General features: G+C 47.0%; 3 protein-coding genes across 3 annotated transcripts; 2 read left to right on the top strand and 1 right to left on the bottom strand.

Moving 5' to 3' along the window:
* Positions 1–6,521: 6,521 nt before the first annotated feature.
* LOC121594646 (transcription factor 25) lies at positions 6,522–11,468 on the bottom strand. Its single transcript, XM_041918145.1, has 5 exons — positions 10,505–11,468; positions 9,800–10,281; positions 8,406–9,455; positions 8,181–8,333; positions 6,522–8,103 (listed from the first exon to the last, which is right to left on the bottom strand). The coding sequence occupies exons 1-5, from the start codon at positions 10,667–10,669 to the stop codon at positions 7,692–7,694; spliced, it is 2,262 nt and encodes a 753-aa protein (XP_041774079.1). The 5' UTR covers positions 10,670–11,468; the 3' UTR covers positions 6,522–7,691.
* A 226-nt stretch (positions 11,469–11,694) lies between these two features.
* LOC121594647 (nedd8-activating enzyme E1 regulatory subunit) lies at positions 11,695–13,777 on the top strand. The gene is made up of 3 exons (XM_041918146.1): positions 11,695–11,957; positions 12,042–12,846; positions 12,921–13,777. The coding sequence occupies exons 1-3, from the start codon at positions 11,890–11,892 to the stop codon at positions 13,617–13,619; spliced, it is 1,572 nt and encodes a 523-aa protein (XP_041774080.1). The 5' UTR covers positions 11,695–11,889; the 3' UTR covers positions 13,620–13,777.
* A 187-nt stretch (positions 13,778–13,964) lies between these two features.
* On the top strand, positions 13,965–16,108 carry LOC121594654 (syntaxin-7). Its single transcript, XM_041918153.1, has 6 exons — positions 13,965–14,459; positions 14,712–14,829; positions 14,901–14,970; positions 15,222–15,639; positions 15,708–15,863; positions 15,955–16,108. Exons 2-6 carry the CDS (start codon positions 14,712–14,714, stop codon positions 16,042–16,044), a joined length of 852 nt encoding a protein of 283 aa, XP_041774087.1. The 5' UTR covers positions 13,965–14,459; the 3' UTR covers positions 16,045–16,108.
* The last annotated feature ends 342 nt before the right edge of the window (positions 16,109–16,450 follow it).

Here is a 16,450-nt window from a genome sequence, read left to right as displayed (position 1 = left end):
AAAAAAAATCGCTTCCTCCGATCAATTAAACGCTTCAACTCGTAAAACCAATTTACATTCCTACACGTGTCTTTAGAATCCCATAAATAAGGCCAACATAATGACCACCCTTACCGATGCTTACTAAAACCAGCGCCTCACCATTAGGTTGATATCCTTCCCGCCTGTTCGTGCCCTTTTCTCTCACGATGCTATTCGCACGATTTCATTCCCCTCGTAAATGTGCCACCCCCTTACCTACTGCCTTGCTGCTGGTGTGTCCCATTTTAAGTTACATTCGAAAACACTTGTCATTTGACGAGACAGGGTAAAAAATGAGCAACAACGGCGGGAAGAAAGAAAAACCAGCTCAGTTCTCGGCACACATTTCTGATGATAATAATGTTGATGGTCGTGCGTCTCGCGCTGATGTTGAATGATGCGTACCTCATAACGATAAACGCAACCAGGGGCGTTCTCGTTTCGTTCGCCTGCCACACCGCACACGCCCATCACCCTGACCCTGTCACGCAAGCCGGCAGAAGCAGCTTAAAATAGAAAATTAATTGAATTCAAACCACGTCCGGTGGTACCAAACGGAGACGCGTGGCGTGGCGCGGACGGTGTGTTCTCCTCGCACCGCTGGGAATCCATTTTGGGGAACAATTTCACGTTTTTCTTCGATGCAATGTGAAAAGGGAGGAGGAGGAGGAGAAGGAGGTGGTTTAAAAGGAAAAAATCGTCGAAAAATAATTTATATCCCCCCTGCTAGCCAATCTCTAGGTGTATCTAAGGTGTAATGTGAATCATCGTAGTATGCTTTGATTTGGGTTCACTTGCACCGCGTCTGTCGCTCCCGCGCAGTCTGCATACGCGCTCTCTCCGTTTACGTGTTGGTCTAACTTTCCTTTCTTCTGCGATTCCTATCGCAGTAGCCGGACAAACGACCTTTCCGGCCGGGCCCGTTCGCGCTGGGATGGGCTGTCTTTTCTTTTGCATAAATACGCGCCATACCCAAACGCAACGTAAATTATGAAAACGGTAGGAGGGAATGATAAAAAAATCTAATCTCCGGTAGTCCAACCAACCCACCCGGAAGCACCGTGGAGCAGTCAGTGGTGGAGCGGCAACTGGGGAGGATCCGGACAACGGGCGTGAGACGCACAGCGACCGACGGCAGACACGGCTTTCTTTCCGAACGAACGCGCGCGGGTAAGTAAGTTGAAATTAATTTCAAATTTAAATTGATCAAATAAAACCAATTTCGGGCGATTCTTCTCTCATCTTCATACCCGCCGGGTGGCGTCCGGCGCTACTGAAAACTGGGGGGTGAGGGGTCGATTTTGCTTGCGCCCACTGCCATACCGTCGTGTCCAGTTGGTTGAGCTTCCCCCCGGTTTAACGGGCTTCCAATCGAGCGATGATTTTTACGACAGCCAGCACCGTGGCCATCCAAGGTGCGGGCGACGCAATGTTTGAAGGTGCGTGAAAGACACGTCCCCAAACACAGGCCCCACCCGGAGGCAACGTTCAGCTCATTTTCGGCAGTTACATTTTCGGCGAACCCGTGGCGCTGGGTTACTTTTCCAGCGCTACGCGTACGAAAATGGGCGTACGCCGAGAACCGAGAGCCGGTCGACATTTGATGAGCTTTGTGATGAGCGCTAGCGTATCGGGTGCCAGCCACCACGCTTCAATGGTTGTCTTGGAGTTGGAGCGAGAGTAGAAGACAAATAAAGGGCCGCTTTGATGCGCTTTTGATGATATTGTTTGTATTATCGCACAGTCAATTGAGTATTAAGGAGGAGTTCATTTACACTGAGCCTTTCTTCATGGCAAAAAACAACGGTAGAAAGTGGATGATAATTGAAATTATCGGCAGCCAATGTCATATCCGGGCGTGAGCTTTATTTCATTAGACTTCTAACTAAGCTCGATTTAAGGACTAGTGGTCAAACATATTTTAGCAAATAGGTATCGTCGGCTTAAATGTATGTAGAGAATACTAAGACAAGGTCCCTGTGCATTATACTTCATATGCAAAAGTATACCTTAGTTTGTTTGGCGAATGACTTTCTAGACACGTGGCTGACCCTTTAGAGCAGAGATGTCAAACTGATGGCCTGCCAGGTCTTTGGGTGTGGCTCACGACCGCTTGAGCCAGAATTTATTTGTAGAAGCATTTCTACTTCTACAGTACATGCCAGTTCATTCCGGATAGCTGAAATATGAAGAGATGTTCAACTTCACAAGGTTTCTACTAATTGTCAGGGTAAATTGTATGCACAAAAAAAAAAAAGATTAGAATTCCAAAAACAGTTCCCGAACAGTGTTATAGATGAAAAATTAAAAAAAAATTGAGATAAAAAATTACAATGTATTTAGTATTAAAATGATAAAAAAAATATAAAAAAAATCTGTTATACGCCTTCCGATTAATAACTTTATTAGCAACAAATATTTGATGAACAATTCTTTAAAGAAACAACTCGAGTTTTAGCCTGTTATAGCAACAACAAAATCGTGAATGTTCGAAAGTATATTACCCCTACCTTTTTATTTTTCTTTTTAAGCAATCAATCTCAACCAAGTATCTTGGTAACCCAAACGAGAAATTTCTGTATGTAGAATAATTGGTCAGATATCTTAACCAAATCGATCAACCAACAGAAATTAAAAACGCAAGCTCTTACACTTTTTTCATATTGTTTTGGGAAAGGTCGAACCTCTCTTTAGAGGTAATGTGGCAGCTTTAAACATTATACTTTTGCAAAACGTTTAGAAATCAGCTGAAATCAGGTGTCAGCCAGCACAAACAAGTGTTACTTTTGATAGAATGTTAGTAACAATTTCATGCTTTTCATGAGGAGACTAGATACTCACTAGATAGGTGGGCTAATGACTCTGATTTTTGTCGTCATAATGAATGAGCATTTCTTTTTGGATTGGTATGAAGGGAGTAACAGTTACTAAGGACTTGAATGACACCATGCACTCCCCGGCTGTCAAATGAAGATTTGTCCAAATCCGGACTGGACAGGACGAACTGATCTTTAGTAATTTATGAATCTTGGATAGCATCAAAAATAAAAATTCAATGTTTCTAACGTACGTAAATGCTGTTTACAGTCAATTCCAGCTCAAAGGTATTGATAATCAAAATGACACCAATATCAACACAAAATTTACTGTTCCGTATTGGACAAGTCAACAAAGCTCGTCATGGCCAATTTTTGTCATTATTTATGCGTATTAAATCTTGTTAGTAGGCACCGAGCTATGCATATTTTGATAATATTAGAGGGCTATGGTCAATTGAAAATAATCTGCTACACTTTATTTTAATATATATCTTTACATCAAAGTTTAAACTATTCTAACGTTATCCCTGTTATCAACTGTTATCCAAAAATAAAATGAAAATAACGGATACCGATATAAATCTTGTATAATTTAATATCCTACAAAAACAAGGCTGCGGCCCGTGCTACTATTTCCAGTAGCATTTTGGCCCACGTGGTCAAATGAATTTGACATCGTTGTTTTAGAGCTTTACAAATTAAAAACCAAACCAATTAAGGCTACTTACGTTTGGTTGTCATTTGAAAGATTATTCTGAGTTTCTAATCTTTTGAATTCCACTCTAATTCGTTTGATTAATTGTAATTCCATCAAGATCTTGATTTCAAACTTTTTATAGAAGATAAGTTCAATGGAAGATAGCAATCGTGAAGAGAAAGTACATTTAACTGCTAATCTCATCACTGATTAAAAACAGATCTTTATTATCATTTGTCCCATCTTCCATCCATCATCGTGCAATGCATTCACAGGGAAGTAAAGATACTTTTGCGCGGTAAAACGATTTGCATAGAGAGACATTTAATTGAACGCGTCTGTTGCTAACGACGCACTATTACCACCTTTGGCCTTTCCGTAGCTCGAGAGGCCAGGTGGTGCTGGTGGTGGGAGGAAGAGTAAGACAAAACAAACAAACTTTGCTTGCACGAGCACGCCGCTGCCGATGCACCAAGGTAATAGTCAGATTATGGATGCATTTTCAACACCCGACAGGATGGCGCTCGTTTGCATAATGTCAAGGACGACTAGCAAACGGGGTTTCCATTACACATCCGCCAGCTTCATGCTCTACTCACACACACACACAGCCACAGCCACACATACAGCGCCTAATGTTGGCTATGGCAACGAACGGTTCGTAGTGGAAAATTATAGCAAAAGGATGAAAAGGAAACTTGTTTTCCGGAAACTTGGTGGCGAGCGTGTTGGTTAGCTATTGTCCTTCCTCTAAATTGTCCTTTAACCTTTCAAAGCTTTCGGTGAACTTAAATAGCTTAATAATAAATACTCATAAGCCTTTGCTTACCATCGGGCTCGCATTTTCTAATGATTGTATCATTTCCACTGCTTAGCTATTCATACAAGATTTACTTACGTATTAAACGCTTCATTCTTTTGTCGCTCTCGTTTTTCGTGCTTGTTTTCTCGCTAGCTGTAACATAATTGTTGCCGCTTTGTAGCTCATTCTATATGCACCTCCATTCCCCCCACGTTAACACTTAATTCTCGCCCACTATACACACTCACATACACCGTCCATACCATCCCTCCCGCTGGTACTTAAAATTAAGTGCCATCATTACTGTCAAACAAATGCTCCAACCACCGACCTCGCAACACTTTGGCACACGCTGGCCTCCCCAGCTCACCGCCCGCCTGCTTGGATTATACCATTACTACGAGCTTTTCCTCCGTTTGGGTGACGACGTTTCGTTCGTTTGCCCACGTTTTCCCACGGTTATCCTTTGGTTGGTACAGAAAGCAACATTTGCTCACTTTAGAGTGTAAGCGTTTGACAAACATTTAATCGTTCCATAAGCTCTCTCCTACCCTAGCTGTTTCCTCACGTGGAGGGGGTCAGTTCGTGGCTGCAGCTCGTGGTGGTCGTACCGTAACCCCCAGCAGGGCTAATGAGATACGAGGAATCGTTCCGGCGGAGAGGGAAGCGAATTAATGGAATGTTTGTTTAATCATGATCCCGAACGATGATGCCACCATCACTGCCATCAGCAATCAAGCTGGTGATGATGATGATGATGGTGATGATGGTGATGTTAACGGTGACGATGGTGGCGACAGAAATGCAGGGACAAACCGTCGGGTACCTTCGGGGCATTCAATCAATCGCGGGCAACACGGGACTGCGCGGCATGATGATGATGATGATAATAATGTTGCCCCTTGCTTGCGTCTTTTAGTCGACAACTTTCGCTTCCCATGAATATGTAATTATGTTTTCACAGATTATCTCACGTGAAGTTTTATTTTCATGCTTTTATTCCGCATACCGCGCGCTCCCAGCATACCGCGCGCACACACACAAACCACACATGCACACGTACCGTTTGCGTTGCAGAGCTCCATCATTGAAGGTGAGTTAATTATGGGTGGAAAGCTCATTGATGCATCACTTTCATGCAACATTTTTCTGCATAATTGAACGTTTGCACTTTCAATCGGTGCTGCAAATGTATTCGAGTTTGTTTTTTTTATGTCGTTTATGGTTTGGTTGTCCCTTTCGTGGAGAGATAATTTAAAATAGTTGCTGATCCAAATTGTATTTATGGTTGACTTTTCATTCAATTTCTTCCATGCAGATAAGTTCGAACTCGATTTTCAAGTCGATTTTTCTAGATTGTATTTTATGTAGCCATGTACATGTATAATTCACTGTATAAGATAATATGATAGAAGCAATAGAAAGAAAGTGAATAGATAGAATTTAGATATATAATTTAACATGTATAGCTCGCTTGCAATAACCATTTCCTAATATTAAAACGCGTTGAAAAAAAAATCACCGATGGAATGTAAATTATGATAAACACTTTCACTCCGTTGTTTGTTGTTCAATCCTAATTTTATTTGCTTTATTAAAATGATGTGAATAAAAATGGAGCACGAGCCCGAACCGTTATCACCGTACTGCTACTATCACCATTCGTACACACTGGCTTGTGTGATTTATGCTGCTTGTTTGGTAAACAGCTCTCTTTTTCCCATTTAGTTAATAATGCTTAACTGCTTCTCCTTCAATATATTTGTTTTTGTTGCTGCGTTCTATTAATCTCTTTATTTTTCTGTTCTCTTCACTCATGCAGTCCTTGTTGTTTTGTTAAGGAAAAGTTTGTTGACAAATTCCACTGCTAATGTGGTGGTTGATACAGGTTTAGCTATTCTCGTGAATGTTCTGCATTTTTTTGTTAGTCAATTTTTACCATTTTTATTGGTTTGATTTTAATAACACACCATAAGTACAACAAAGTACAAATGTTTCTTTTTTATACTGCAATTGCATTTATGTATAATAATTACGTTGAATGAAGCTTTTTTATAAATATAGTTCTTTTTCTTCTTCTTTCTTTTACACGTTTGACGAGCAGACTCAATTTGAATATATTTCTAAGCTTGTCACAGGCGAATTGTTGTTAATCAAATTTTTAAACACACACACTTCTTGCTTGAAGAAAATATGATTTATTTTTCAATTGTTCATTTTCCGGTGGTTAACATACGCACCTTGAACTTGAACCCTCTTTCCTCTGGCGCAAAACATTCGGGTTCGGTGACACTTGAATTATATTCTTTCCATCTTCTTTTTTGTTTTAATAATTCCACTTTTGTTAGGATAATAAGCGTTAAGCGTACAAAAAGATGGGCGTATTCATTTTCTCGCAGCCGTTAGTAGTTTTTTCCAAGTTCTGTTTTGTTTTGGTTGTTGTGCTAATAAATCGCTCGAAAAAGATTAAATGTTAAATGCAACTAACAACATATGAACTCGTTGCTAGTAGTGCACGACCAAAAAACAGTATTCTAATTACAAATATCCAGACATTAAAAGGCTGAATCTTCATAACAAAGTAGTGACATTGACATCGACCAATTTATAGGTATTTAAGTGGCACTGCTTAACAAAGAAACGGGTTTGAGACGTAATTTTAATTCCCTTCACCGAAATGGGCCGTACTTTACTTTAGAAGTTGTCGAAAAGCGAATCGTTTGCTTACTTTTTAAAATGAATCTTCCGAAAACGGCGACATCGATAATTACGCCCACGCTCGAAACAACAACAAACGATAGCGATAGCAAATACATGATATTATCCGTCCATTAACGTCATATTACATGAGCTGATGCAAGGTATGCTAATAATGTCGGTAGGAAAAGTAAAGTGTAAAGTACGCGCACTGTATTATGCTGTAAGCACTTACAAAACTAGACCATACACACGTGATAAACGCGATCCTATCGTACCGGCTGTTGGTGGGTGTGTTTGTGTATATTATGATGGGGGATTTTCGATCCTTCTACAACACAATCGCACAGGGATCATCTCCGACACAAAACAAACAAACAAACACTCACAGGCACGCGCACACCTAAACCGAAAGAGGGCAGCTGTGTATGAAACTATTCACTAATGACTAACTTTATCGGCCGTTGCCATTTCCACAGCGCATATTGTATGTGTATTGTGTAGATATATGAATAAGTAGTATATTTTAGCATTTCAGCAGTTCTTTTCCAAGCGCTCCAACATTGGGGGGGAGGCGGTTATTGGGGGCAGCAGAGAAGGAGGAGGACTTGTAGTAGCAGTAGTAGAAAGTTGGCTGTTCTCCAGGCGTGTCACTTTACATCAGAAAGTCGTTCGGTTCGTCCTCCTCGGTGCTCTCCGCTTCGTCCACGTCTGCGTCGTTCGGTCGCTCGAGCGCACGGATGCCGGACAGGAACTCGCGCATCGCTTCCACGATCGTGACCAGTGTGCTGCTGTACGTCGCCATGCTTCCATTGTCCCGATCGGTACCGGCAGCGCCACCCGCACCCTCGCCACCGGCAGCAGCAGCAGCGGCAGCGGCGGCGGCAGCTGCAGCAGCAGCCACATTTGCCTGCTGAGGCGGAGCAGCAGCAACAGCAGCGGCGGCGGCGGCGGCAGCCGGTGGAGCAGCAGGTTGGGCTTGAGCGTTAAAATTAGGAAGCAACGATTGAAAGAAAAGATGGAGCGGGTCGTTCGGAAGTCGCTGCGCGTTTGTAGTCAGCGTGGGTCTGGAAAAAAATGGACAAAAGGAGCGTATTTGAGTATCTTCTGCTGAGTAGTTACACAGCAGCCCCTCCGCACGAACCGGGAGTAGATGTTGATGGAGTCGAGCGGTGGCAGCGGATCGTACATCAGCATCGGGTCGGTTTCCTTTTTGATAAACTGTGCCAGCGGTACCTTTTCCTTGAAATCCGACAGCACAATATGACGCAGCACCTGCCGGGGCGGATTGGAATACCTTTAAAACGAGAATTTATACATTTATTTTAACACTGATAGAGAACACCGTTAAACCCCGTTCCCCTCGTACCTTTGACTCCGCTTGGTAGCGTACTCGGCCACCACGTCCTCTTTGGCATCGACCCGATCCAGCACCGCGTTCACGTTCCGCTCCAGCCACGGCAACAGTTCCGCATCGCGCCACACCAGCTTCGAGCGGCACACGTACAGCGACATCAGCTGCTGCAGCGCCACCAGCGCTTTGTTGTACGCGCCCGGCCCGAAGTAGTTGTGGCCGGCCACCCGGCTGTCCGCCTGTATCGACAGCTCGTCCATCAGCGGGCGCAGCACGCCCGGGAACATGAGCAGCGCGTACTGCAGTGCTTTATCGGCCGCCTCGGTGCGCTTCAGATGGAACAGCGCCATCGCGTACGAGTAGGCCATGTTTGGCAGCTGGGACAGATTGTTCGTTACGTCCCACTCCTCGTACAGCGTCACCAGCCACTCGTACTGCTTCGCCCGAATCGCGTAGTAGTCGACGATCAGGATCATGGCCAGCGGGTCGTTCACCGGATCAAACGACAGTATCAGCTTGGCGACCTCGAGCGCAGTACGCGAGCAGGCCCGCGACTCCAGATGCTGCCCGTGCTTGAAGAGCGCGATGAAGAGGGCCCGATTCTCCTGCCGCCGGTAGTCCAGCCGGCAGTTGCCCTGCGTCAGGCTGAACATCGTGTGAAAGGACGACTCGAGGGCGAGCAGCGCGTGCTCGATCAGCTCCGACGCCATCGCGTGATCGTCCGTCATCTTGCACAGCTCGCTCAGCTGAATGAGCGAGTCCACGTGGTACGGGTACTGGTTGATGATGCGTATGATGTTCTCCGAGTCCATGCTCTCGACCGCGTCGAGGAACTTCTGCTGCACCTGCCGGTACGAGGGGCTGTGCTCGAACGCAAAGTAGATGACGTTCTTGTCGAAGATGGCCTTCGGCCCGGCGGCGGACGTCGACGTGCCCGGTTCCGGTGCCTGCACCAGGTTCATGTAGATGCCCGACTTGCCGACCGGGGGCCACGATTCCTTCGGGTTGACCAGGTAGGTCGACTTTTGCAGCCGGGACGCACCACGTGCATTGCGTCGCTTGTTTCTGCAACGAGCGGGATGAAGAGCATTTTTATTAGAAATTGCAAACCAACAGATGTTCCTTTTTTTCATTCCTCTGCAATTCACTCATCCAAAAAATATTCCAATAAATTCGTTACAAAACAAAAAAATAAACAAATCAACAGCTGTTGCCATCGGTTGTGCAATCGAGCCCCTTCCCGACAGCGAAGGGTTAAAATAGCAACAAAACAACAGCCTGTTGCACCGGCGGCAGCTCCCCCCACAGCTGTGGCAGTGTTGCCAAGCACCTTTCAAACAAACATCGCAACATCGCCTACTACACTGCCACTCCCCCCTTTCCCCGCTCCCCCTTTTCCCGCTACTCACTGTTGATCGCCGACGACCTTGCTGCCGAACATGCGCTTCATCTCGTACTGCGGGTTCAGATTTTTATGCTGCACGTTCAGCAACGATTTTGCGGTCACAGCAACGGCCCCGCCCGCCTTACCTTCACCCGGCCCAGCAATACTACCACCGCCACCATCCTGATGATGGTGATGGTGATGCGGCGGATGATGATGGTGGTGGTGATGGGGGTGATCGGCGGTCGAATCGCGCGGAAAGTTGCCGAACAGCTTGTCCACCTCCTTGACCGTGCGCGTAAAATCGTCCTCGATGTCGGCATTGTCCTCGCTGCTGCGGCGCGCCGAGCTGGAGATGTACTTGCCCGTCTTCTTCTTCTTCTTCTTCTTGCGCTTCTTCGCCTCGGCCAGATGTACGCTTACCGGGCCGTCGGCCGCATCCTTTTCCGTCTCATCGTTATCGTCCTCCTTTACCTCGCTCTCGGACAGCGACTGTTGCTGGTTCAGCTGGTGTGTGCGTGTATGTGTAGCGAACGAGCAAAGTTGGCAGGGGAGGGCGGGATGATGTTGCCATGGAAGGTGCGTCAATTAAAGATGCATTTCGGAGGTTTGCATGAAAACGGGAAAATTGCGATTAAAATACCATTCACGTAACGCGCCCAAACGACGCAGCCAACAGGGCAAAGCCCTTTTTCCGATGTTTGCTGAGCCATCCCCCCCACTCTCGTACCAGATCGTATCGATTGATGTTGAGCTGCTTCTTGCTGTTGTTGCGGTTCTGGCTGCTGGTGCTGTTGGTGTCGTAATCGGCATCGCCACCGTCCGACACCTCATCGATCTGTTCCTTTATCTCCAGCTCGTTCCCCTGCAGCTTGCGCAGTATTCGGTAGGACATGTTGCCGTCGTCAACATGCAACACGCGGTCGCACAATACAGCGAAAAATGTGTGGAAACGTGGGGGATGGGGGATGACGGGCCCACGATACGCAATGCACACTACGATGCTGAGGGGGATGCAGCACGAACTGACACGCTGCACACTTTTTGCTCTCACTACGGGGAAGGGGAATGGGCGAGGAAAGTTGCCCTAAATCCGGAAATTGCTTCCGATTGGTTCGGAAGCGCAGCTCCCGTAGGAAACCAAACACACGGTGGCGCTTTGTTGCGCTTTCACTCGCCTGCCCAGATGATGCCGACGTCAGCGGCTGTTTGGGTACCACACGTTTACGCTAGAGCACCACCAACAACAAACACATACGACGAACAAGGGCCGCGATTACGATTACAACTGTACGATTCGATAATTACGCGTGTTCATATCACAACACTGCGCCGTTCTGCTGGGCGATTTGTTTTGCATCCGCCACCATACACGCACGCACACACACTAACTTCTTCTGCCAGAGCACTGGCAAAGGGAAGCTGACCAACACCGAAGGGCGAGTATGTGTGTTTATTCGAAACGACAATAAAAAAAAAAAACCCGTCGCTGCCGTGAACGCAAATACGCACCAACAAATAATGCGTTTTTACGAACGATGTGTGGCGGAAAACAGGCGCACTAGCGGTCGGGAGAGGCTCGGAGATGACTTCTTTTTTTTTTTTTTGCACAATTCTTTCCACTTCCCGAAATTTGACTGCGCAGTCTGGGAACTGTATCTGTGATTGTTTCCGTCCCGATACGGGCCCAAAAGCTCGGGCCCGGGCTGTCGAATGCGTGGAGCTTTTCTTCTCGCGCAAGCTCAAACAGGAAAATTTAAAGGCGAATTTTATGTGGAATTTAAGACGCGTGAAATTAATAATGCTGATGAAGGCTATTTTTTCCGTTTTAAATTACAATTTTCTTCATTTTTTGCACGTTTTCCATTGAAAATCGGCGTTCGTCAAACATCACCGTTTGCATAGCCTTTTCACCAGGTTTGTTTATTGTGACAGATCTGTCAAAGCGTCCCTTGACAGCGAAAAATATTTTGACAGAAAAGCAGAATTTTGCAAAACAAGAAAAGCAAATACCGGTTCTGTTTGCAAAATTCTACAGAATTCCTCCAATCTTTCTCAGTCCGCCGCTGCGTCGTTCTTTTTTCGGGGAGAAAAGCATTACAAACCAACATTACCATGTCTTCGCCGGCTCCGAAATCTCCCGAACTGTCGGACAAAAGCCGCAAATATGATCGGCAAATCAGGTAAGCATTCCGAACGGCCCCGCAGTTTGCCTTTCCCACGTGACGACCGATTCTAAGCGTTCTTTTGCTGCGAATCCTTTCCAGACTTTGGGGCGAGCATGGTCAAACAGTGCTGGAAAATGCGCAGATCTGCCTGATCAACGCTACAGCCCTCGGCACCGAGATACTGAAGGGCATCGTGCTGCCCGGCATCGGCGGATTTACCATTGTGGACCACCGGCCCGTCACGGAGGAAGACGTTGGGTGTAACTTTTTCCTCGATCTCGACTCGGTCGGCCAGCCGAGGGCGAAACGGTGCATGCAGCTGCTGCAGGAGCTGAACCCGGACGTGAACGGCGACTACGTGGACGAGCACGTGGAACAGCTGATCGACGGGCAGCCGGATTTCTTCCGCAGCTTCGACGTGGTGGTCGCGACCTCGATCAGCGAGCGTACGATCATGCGCCTGTCCAACGTGCTGTGGGACCAAAACATACCGCTGATCGTGGCCCGGTCGGTAGGGTTTTATGGCGTTGCTAGGCTGCAGCTGCGCGAACATTGCATCGTCGAAACGCACCCGGACAACAAGCAGACGGATCTGCGGCTGGAGCACCCGTTCGAGGAGCTGAAGAAGCACATGGCGGAGGCGCAGATCACGAACAAGGTGCCGTGGCTGGTGGTGCTGTACAAGGTGCTGCAGGAGTGGGTCGACGCGCACGACGGCCAGTATCCGGCCAGCTATCGCGAAAAGTCGGAGGTGCGGGAGCTGATCCGCTCGAAGATGGACGGTGAGCAGGAGAACTTTGAGGAGGCAATTAAAGCGGTCAACTCCAGCTTTGGCGGTGGCAAACCGTCGGCCGCCGTGCGGGAGATACTGCAAGACGATCGCTGCGTCAACGTCAACACCGAGGTAAGCATTTGTAGGGTGGACGGTTTGAAGCAGAAAGTGGAAAATAATATTCATCGTTCCTTCTGTTCGTAAAGAGCAATGCATTTTGGATCATGGCACGTGCGCTGAAAGACTTTGTAGATAACGAAGGGAACGGGCTGCTGCCGGTGCCGGGCGTGCTGCCCGATATGACAGCCGACACGAACTCGTACATCAGCCTGCAAACGGTGTACCGCAATCAGGCGGCGCACGATGCCGAGATTGTGTTCCGGCGTGCCCGCCAGCTGCTGAAAGAGCTGAACAAACCGAACGATCTCATCACCGACAAGGACGTGCGGCTGTTCTGTCGCGAGGCGGCCAACATTGCCGTCGTGCGCGGGACGAAGATAACGGACGAGTTCGACAAGGGCTACCATCGGAGCTCGCACATTGCGAGCGTGCTGGAACAGCCCAACTCGCTGATGGGCCACTACATCGTGCTGCGCGCGCTGGACCGATTTCAGGCGGACTATGGTTGTCTGCCGGGCGAGAGCGAGGCCGAGTCAGACACGACCGGCATGAAAAGCATCGCGGCGAAGATGCTCAGCGAGTGGGGCATCGGTACGCCGCTGAGCGATGATTTGGCGTACGAGATCTGCCGGTACGGTGGGGCGGAAATACACAGCATTTCGGCGTACCTGGGCGGCTGCATTGCGCACGAGCTGATTAAGCTCGTCACCAGACAGTACCGACCGTTCGACAATACGTTCATCTACGACGGCTCAACGGCGCAGACGGAAACCTATAAGTTATAATTGCTATTAGCGCTAGTTTTCGTGATTAATTTCAAAACTCAACAAACACCCACACAACCACCAAGCAGCATGGCAGCATGTATGTGCGCGGCGGATGTTTCCTTTTAATATTAGAATACTGAAACACTGAAATAAAACCCTTATTTTGTAGAATCTGACATTCTTTTGAATGATAAATTACAGTTTTCTCAAGCTGAAATAAATGAAAGGAAAAGAAGAGCAGCAATGCAGAAACGGCAAATTCAAAATGAAAGTCCTCGACGATCCGACCTAAACGCGCCCGGTTGACATTTCAAACTGTCATCGTGGATGTATTTGCAGAAAGTTGCGCTGCCCCCCCCCCCCCCCTACGAAATCGCATCGACCCAAAAGTAGGCGGAAGGAATTTTTGTGTTGTTATTTCGTCGCAATCGTGAATTTTTCATCCCAAAACGGATTCATACGCATAATCAGCCAACTGATAAGAGAGAAAACCATTCCATAATTGTTTTCCCAAAACGAACAACCAGCAGGGGCATTGTTGACGTTGTGCAAAAGAATAGACCTTCTTCCCGTAGTGGCTCAGAACCAGCTGAAGCTTTCACTTGGGCACAGAACCAACAGAATGACTCAGTGTGTGGCTGGTGTATGAAATTCGATCCCAGCAGTCTAGCGACTCGGTGCCAGCATATTTTGCGTTCAACAATCCAACTTACTGAGAAGCAATCGCCAGAAATTGAAAATACCCATCCAGAAATTGCGGGAGCAGATTGTTACCAACTCCCGAAAGCAGCTCCCGGAATCCCGTCAACGTTGTAGCAATAGACACCGAAAATAGCAACACAACGACAGGTGGAAAAGGTAAGCAAAGCGAGTGCTTGGCTGGCTGTGGGTGGAAGCTTATCGGGCGTGATTCACGTACACGACCTTCCCCTGGTGACGCGCGTTCCCTTGCCATAATCGAATTATCGCGGCTATGTCTGCGGCGAATGTAACAACATTATTGACATTCGCCTAAGGCCCCCGTACCTTGGTGGTGTTTGCTTCAGTAGAAAGAAACCCATTGCCGCAGACTGCTAGGTGCCAACCTTAACGCGATTTAACTGCTTCCAGATGAGTTACGCTTCATTCGACAATAATGCCACGGGCAATTCGAACATCACCAATGAGGCGGACTTTCAGAAAACGGCCCAAATCGTGGTGGCCAGCATCCAGAAGATCCTGCAAAATGGTACGTGCGGGCGCGTGAATTAGGTCTTGTTGGCAGTTCGGTAACTAATCCTTCTGCTTTTTGCTTTGTAGTGTCGTCTATGCAGCGTATGGTCAACCAGTTCGGCACAGCACAGGATTCGCCTGAGCTTAAACAACAGCTGTAAGTGTGTTAGTTTAGTTGTAAAGTCATTGCGGCATCTCGCCTTTTGTCGTATCTTATCTAAAGGTCGACAAACAAAGCGAGAAATTTCAAAAACAGGCTTTGAATTGTCGTGCTTTACTCGTTTACACGAGATTTTGATACGCAATTCCACTTCCAATCTGCATGCGATTTTTAAACATTTTTTGGCTTTAATTTAAAATGGCTAATAATTTATTTTTGTTACATCCATTACTGTCCTCCCGTTTTAGCCATCAGATACGGTCCTACACACAGCAGCTGATAAACGACACGACCAACCAGCTGAACGATCTGGTAAACTGCAAGGAACGTCACCTAAAGATCCAGCGGGACCGGCTGGTGGACGAGTTTTCCACCGCCCTGAACGCGTTCCAAGCGGTCCAGCGGAAAACGGTCGATCTGGAGAAGAATGCCGTCCGGCAGGCGCGACAGGCGAGCGGGGCCGCGATGGCGATCAACAAACCGCCCGGCTCGCACCACTCGAGCATGGGCTCGAACTACAACAACACCTCGAACAGTGGCGGCGGGTCGTCGATGTTTGAGGATAACTTCATTACCGGTTCCCGGGGACAGACACAGGAGCAGATGCAGGAGGAAATCGATCTGCAAGCGCTGGAAGACCAGGAACGGACCATCCGCGAGCTGGAGGTAATCAGCGGAGGGAAAGAGCAATTCGATCCGAATAGAGTCTGTTAAATCGTCTTGTCTCTTTGCAGGAGAATATTGTTAGCGTTAATGAAATTTACAAAAAGCTCGGTGCACTCGTGTACGAACAGAGCCACCAGGTGGACTCGATCGAAGCGTCCGTCGAGCAGACGAGCGTGTTCGTATCGGAAGGTGTACAGCAGCTTAAACAGGCCAGCCATTATCAGGCAAGTAGCTTTGTCGTGAAAGATACACAAAAATGTCTAACATCACTTTCTTGCTTTCTCTGTCTCTCTCTTTCTTTTCCACTATTTACAGAACAAAGCCCGCAAGAAGAAGCTGATTCTTGCGCTGATAGCAGCCGCAATATTAGCGTTCATCATTCTCATCATCATTCTGAAGCACTAATGCGCTGCAGTAAAAAGAAAAAAAAAAGGAAAAATAAGTTGAAACGGCGGGAGAATCTATGTTACATACATACATACATACCTAGAACAGAAATGTTTACACCGGACCGGAAGGAAAAGAAAAATCGATACGAAGGACGTCACACAATCCAAAGCCAGTAGAAGAAGAGTGCTATGTGCAATGCGTTTATGCGCTTATGTTTAAATTATTTAAATTATCTTTTGTGCTTTACAAAACCATGTGGTAAACCCATTGGCACGCGCACCTAGCTGCTGGTTGCCGGTTAGCTCCCACTGATTTGTGTACGACTAGCACCCGTAATAGAATCTTGGTTAGAGAGGCGCAATCCATCCACACACAACAAAAAAAAATGCATTCCATTTGACGGATAGGGCAAAGGTACGAT

The sequence above is a fragment of the Anopheles merus genome, chromosome 2L, assembly GCF_017562075.2.
Source record: "Anopheles merus strain MAF chromosome 2L, AmerM5.1, whole genome shotgun sequence".
NCBI classification, from domain to species: Eukaryota; Metazoa; Arthropoda; class Insecta; order Diptera; family Culicidae; genus Anopheles; species Anopheles merus.
The sequence above is the reverse complement of the archived record's forward strand: the minus strand, read 5'-3'. Positions and strand labels throughout refer to the sequence as shown.

Coding starts and splice junctions, on each gene's coding strand:
- LOC121594646 (XM_041918145.1), bottom strand. CDS start 10,669: ATGTCCTACCGAATACTGCGCAAGCTGCAGGGGAACGAGCTGGAGATA. Junction 10,282..10,504: donor ACATCAATCGATACGATCTG/GTACGAGAGTGG, acceptor CGCACACACCAG/CTGAACCAGCAACAGTCGCT. Junction 8,334..8,405: donor GCTACCAAGCGGAGTCAAAG/GTACGAGGGGAA, acceptor CTCGTTTTAAAG/GTATTCCAATCCGCCCCGGC.
- LOC121594647 (XM_041918146.1), top strand. CDS start 11,890: ATGTCTTCGCCGGCTCCGAAATCTCCCGAACTGTCGGACAAAAGCCGC. Junction 11,958..12,041: donor AAATATGATCGGCAAATCAG/GTAAGCATTCCG, acceptor AATCCTTTCCAG/ACTTTGGGGCGAGCATGGTC. Junction 12,847..12,920: donor GCGTCAACGTCAACACCGAG/GTAAGCATTTGT, acceptor CTGTTCGTAAAG/AGCAATGCATTTTGGATCAT.
- LOC121594654 (XM_041918153.1), top strand. CDS start 14,712: ATGAGTTACGCTTCATTCGACAATAATGCCACGGGCAATTCGAACATC. Junction 14,830..14,900: donor CCAGAAGATCCTGCAAAATG/GTACGTGCGGGC, acceptor TTTGCTTTGTAG/TGTCGTCTATGCAGCGTATG. Junction 15,864..15,954: donor AACAGGCCAGCCATTATCAG/GCAAGTAGCTTT, acceptor CACTATTTACAG/AACAAAGCCCGCAAGAAGAA.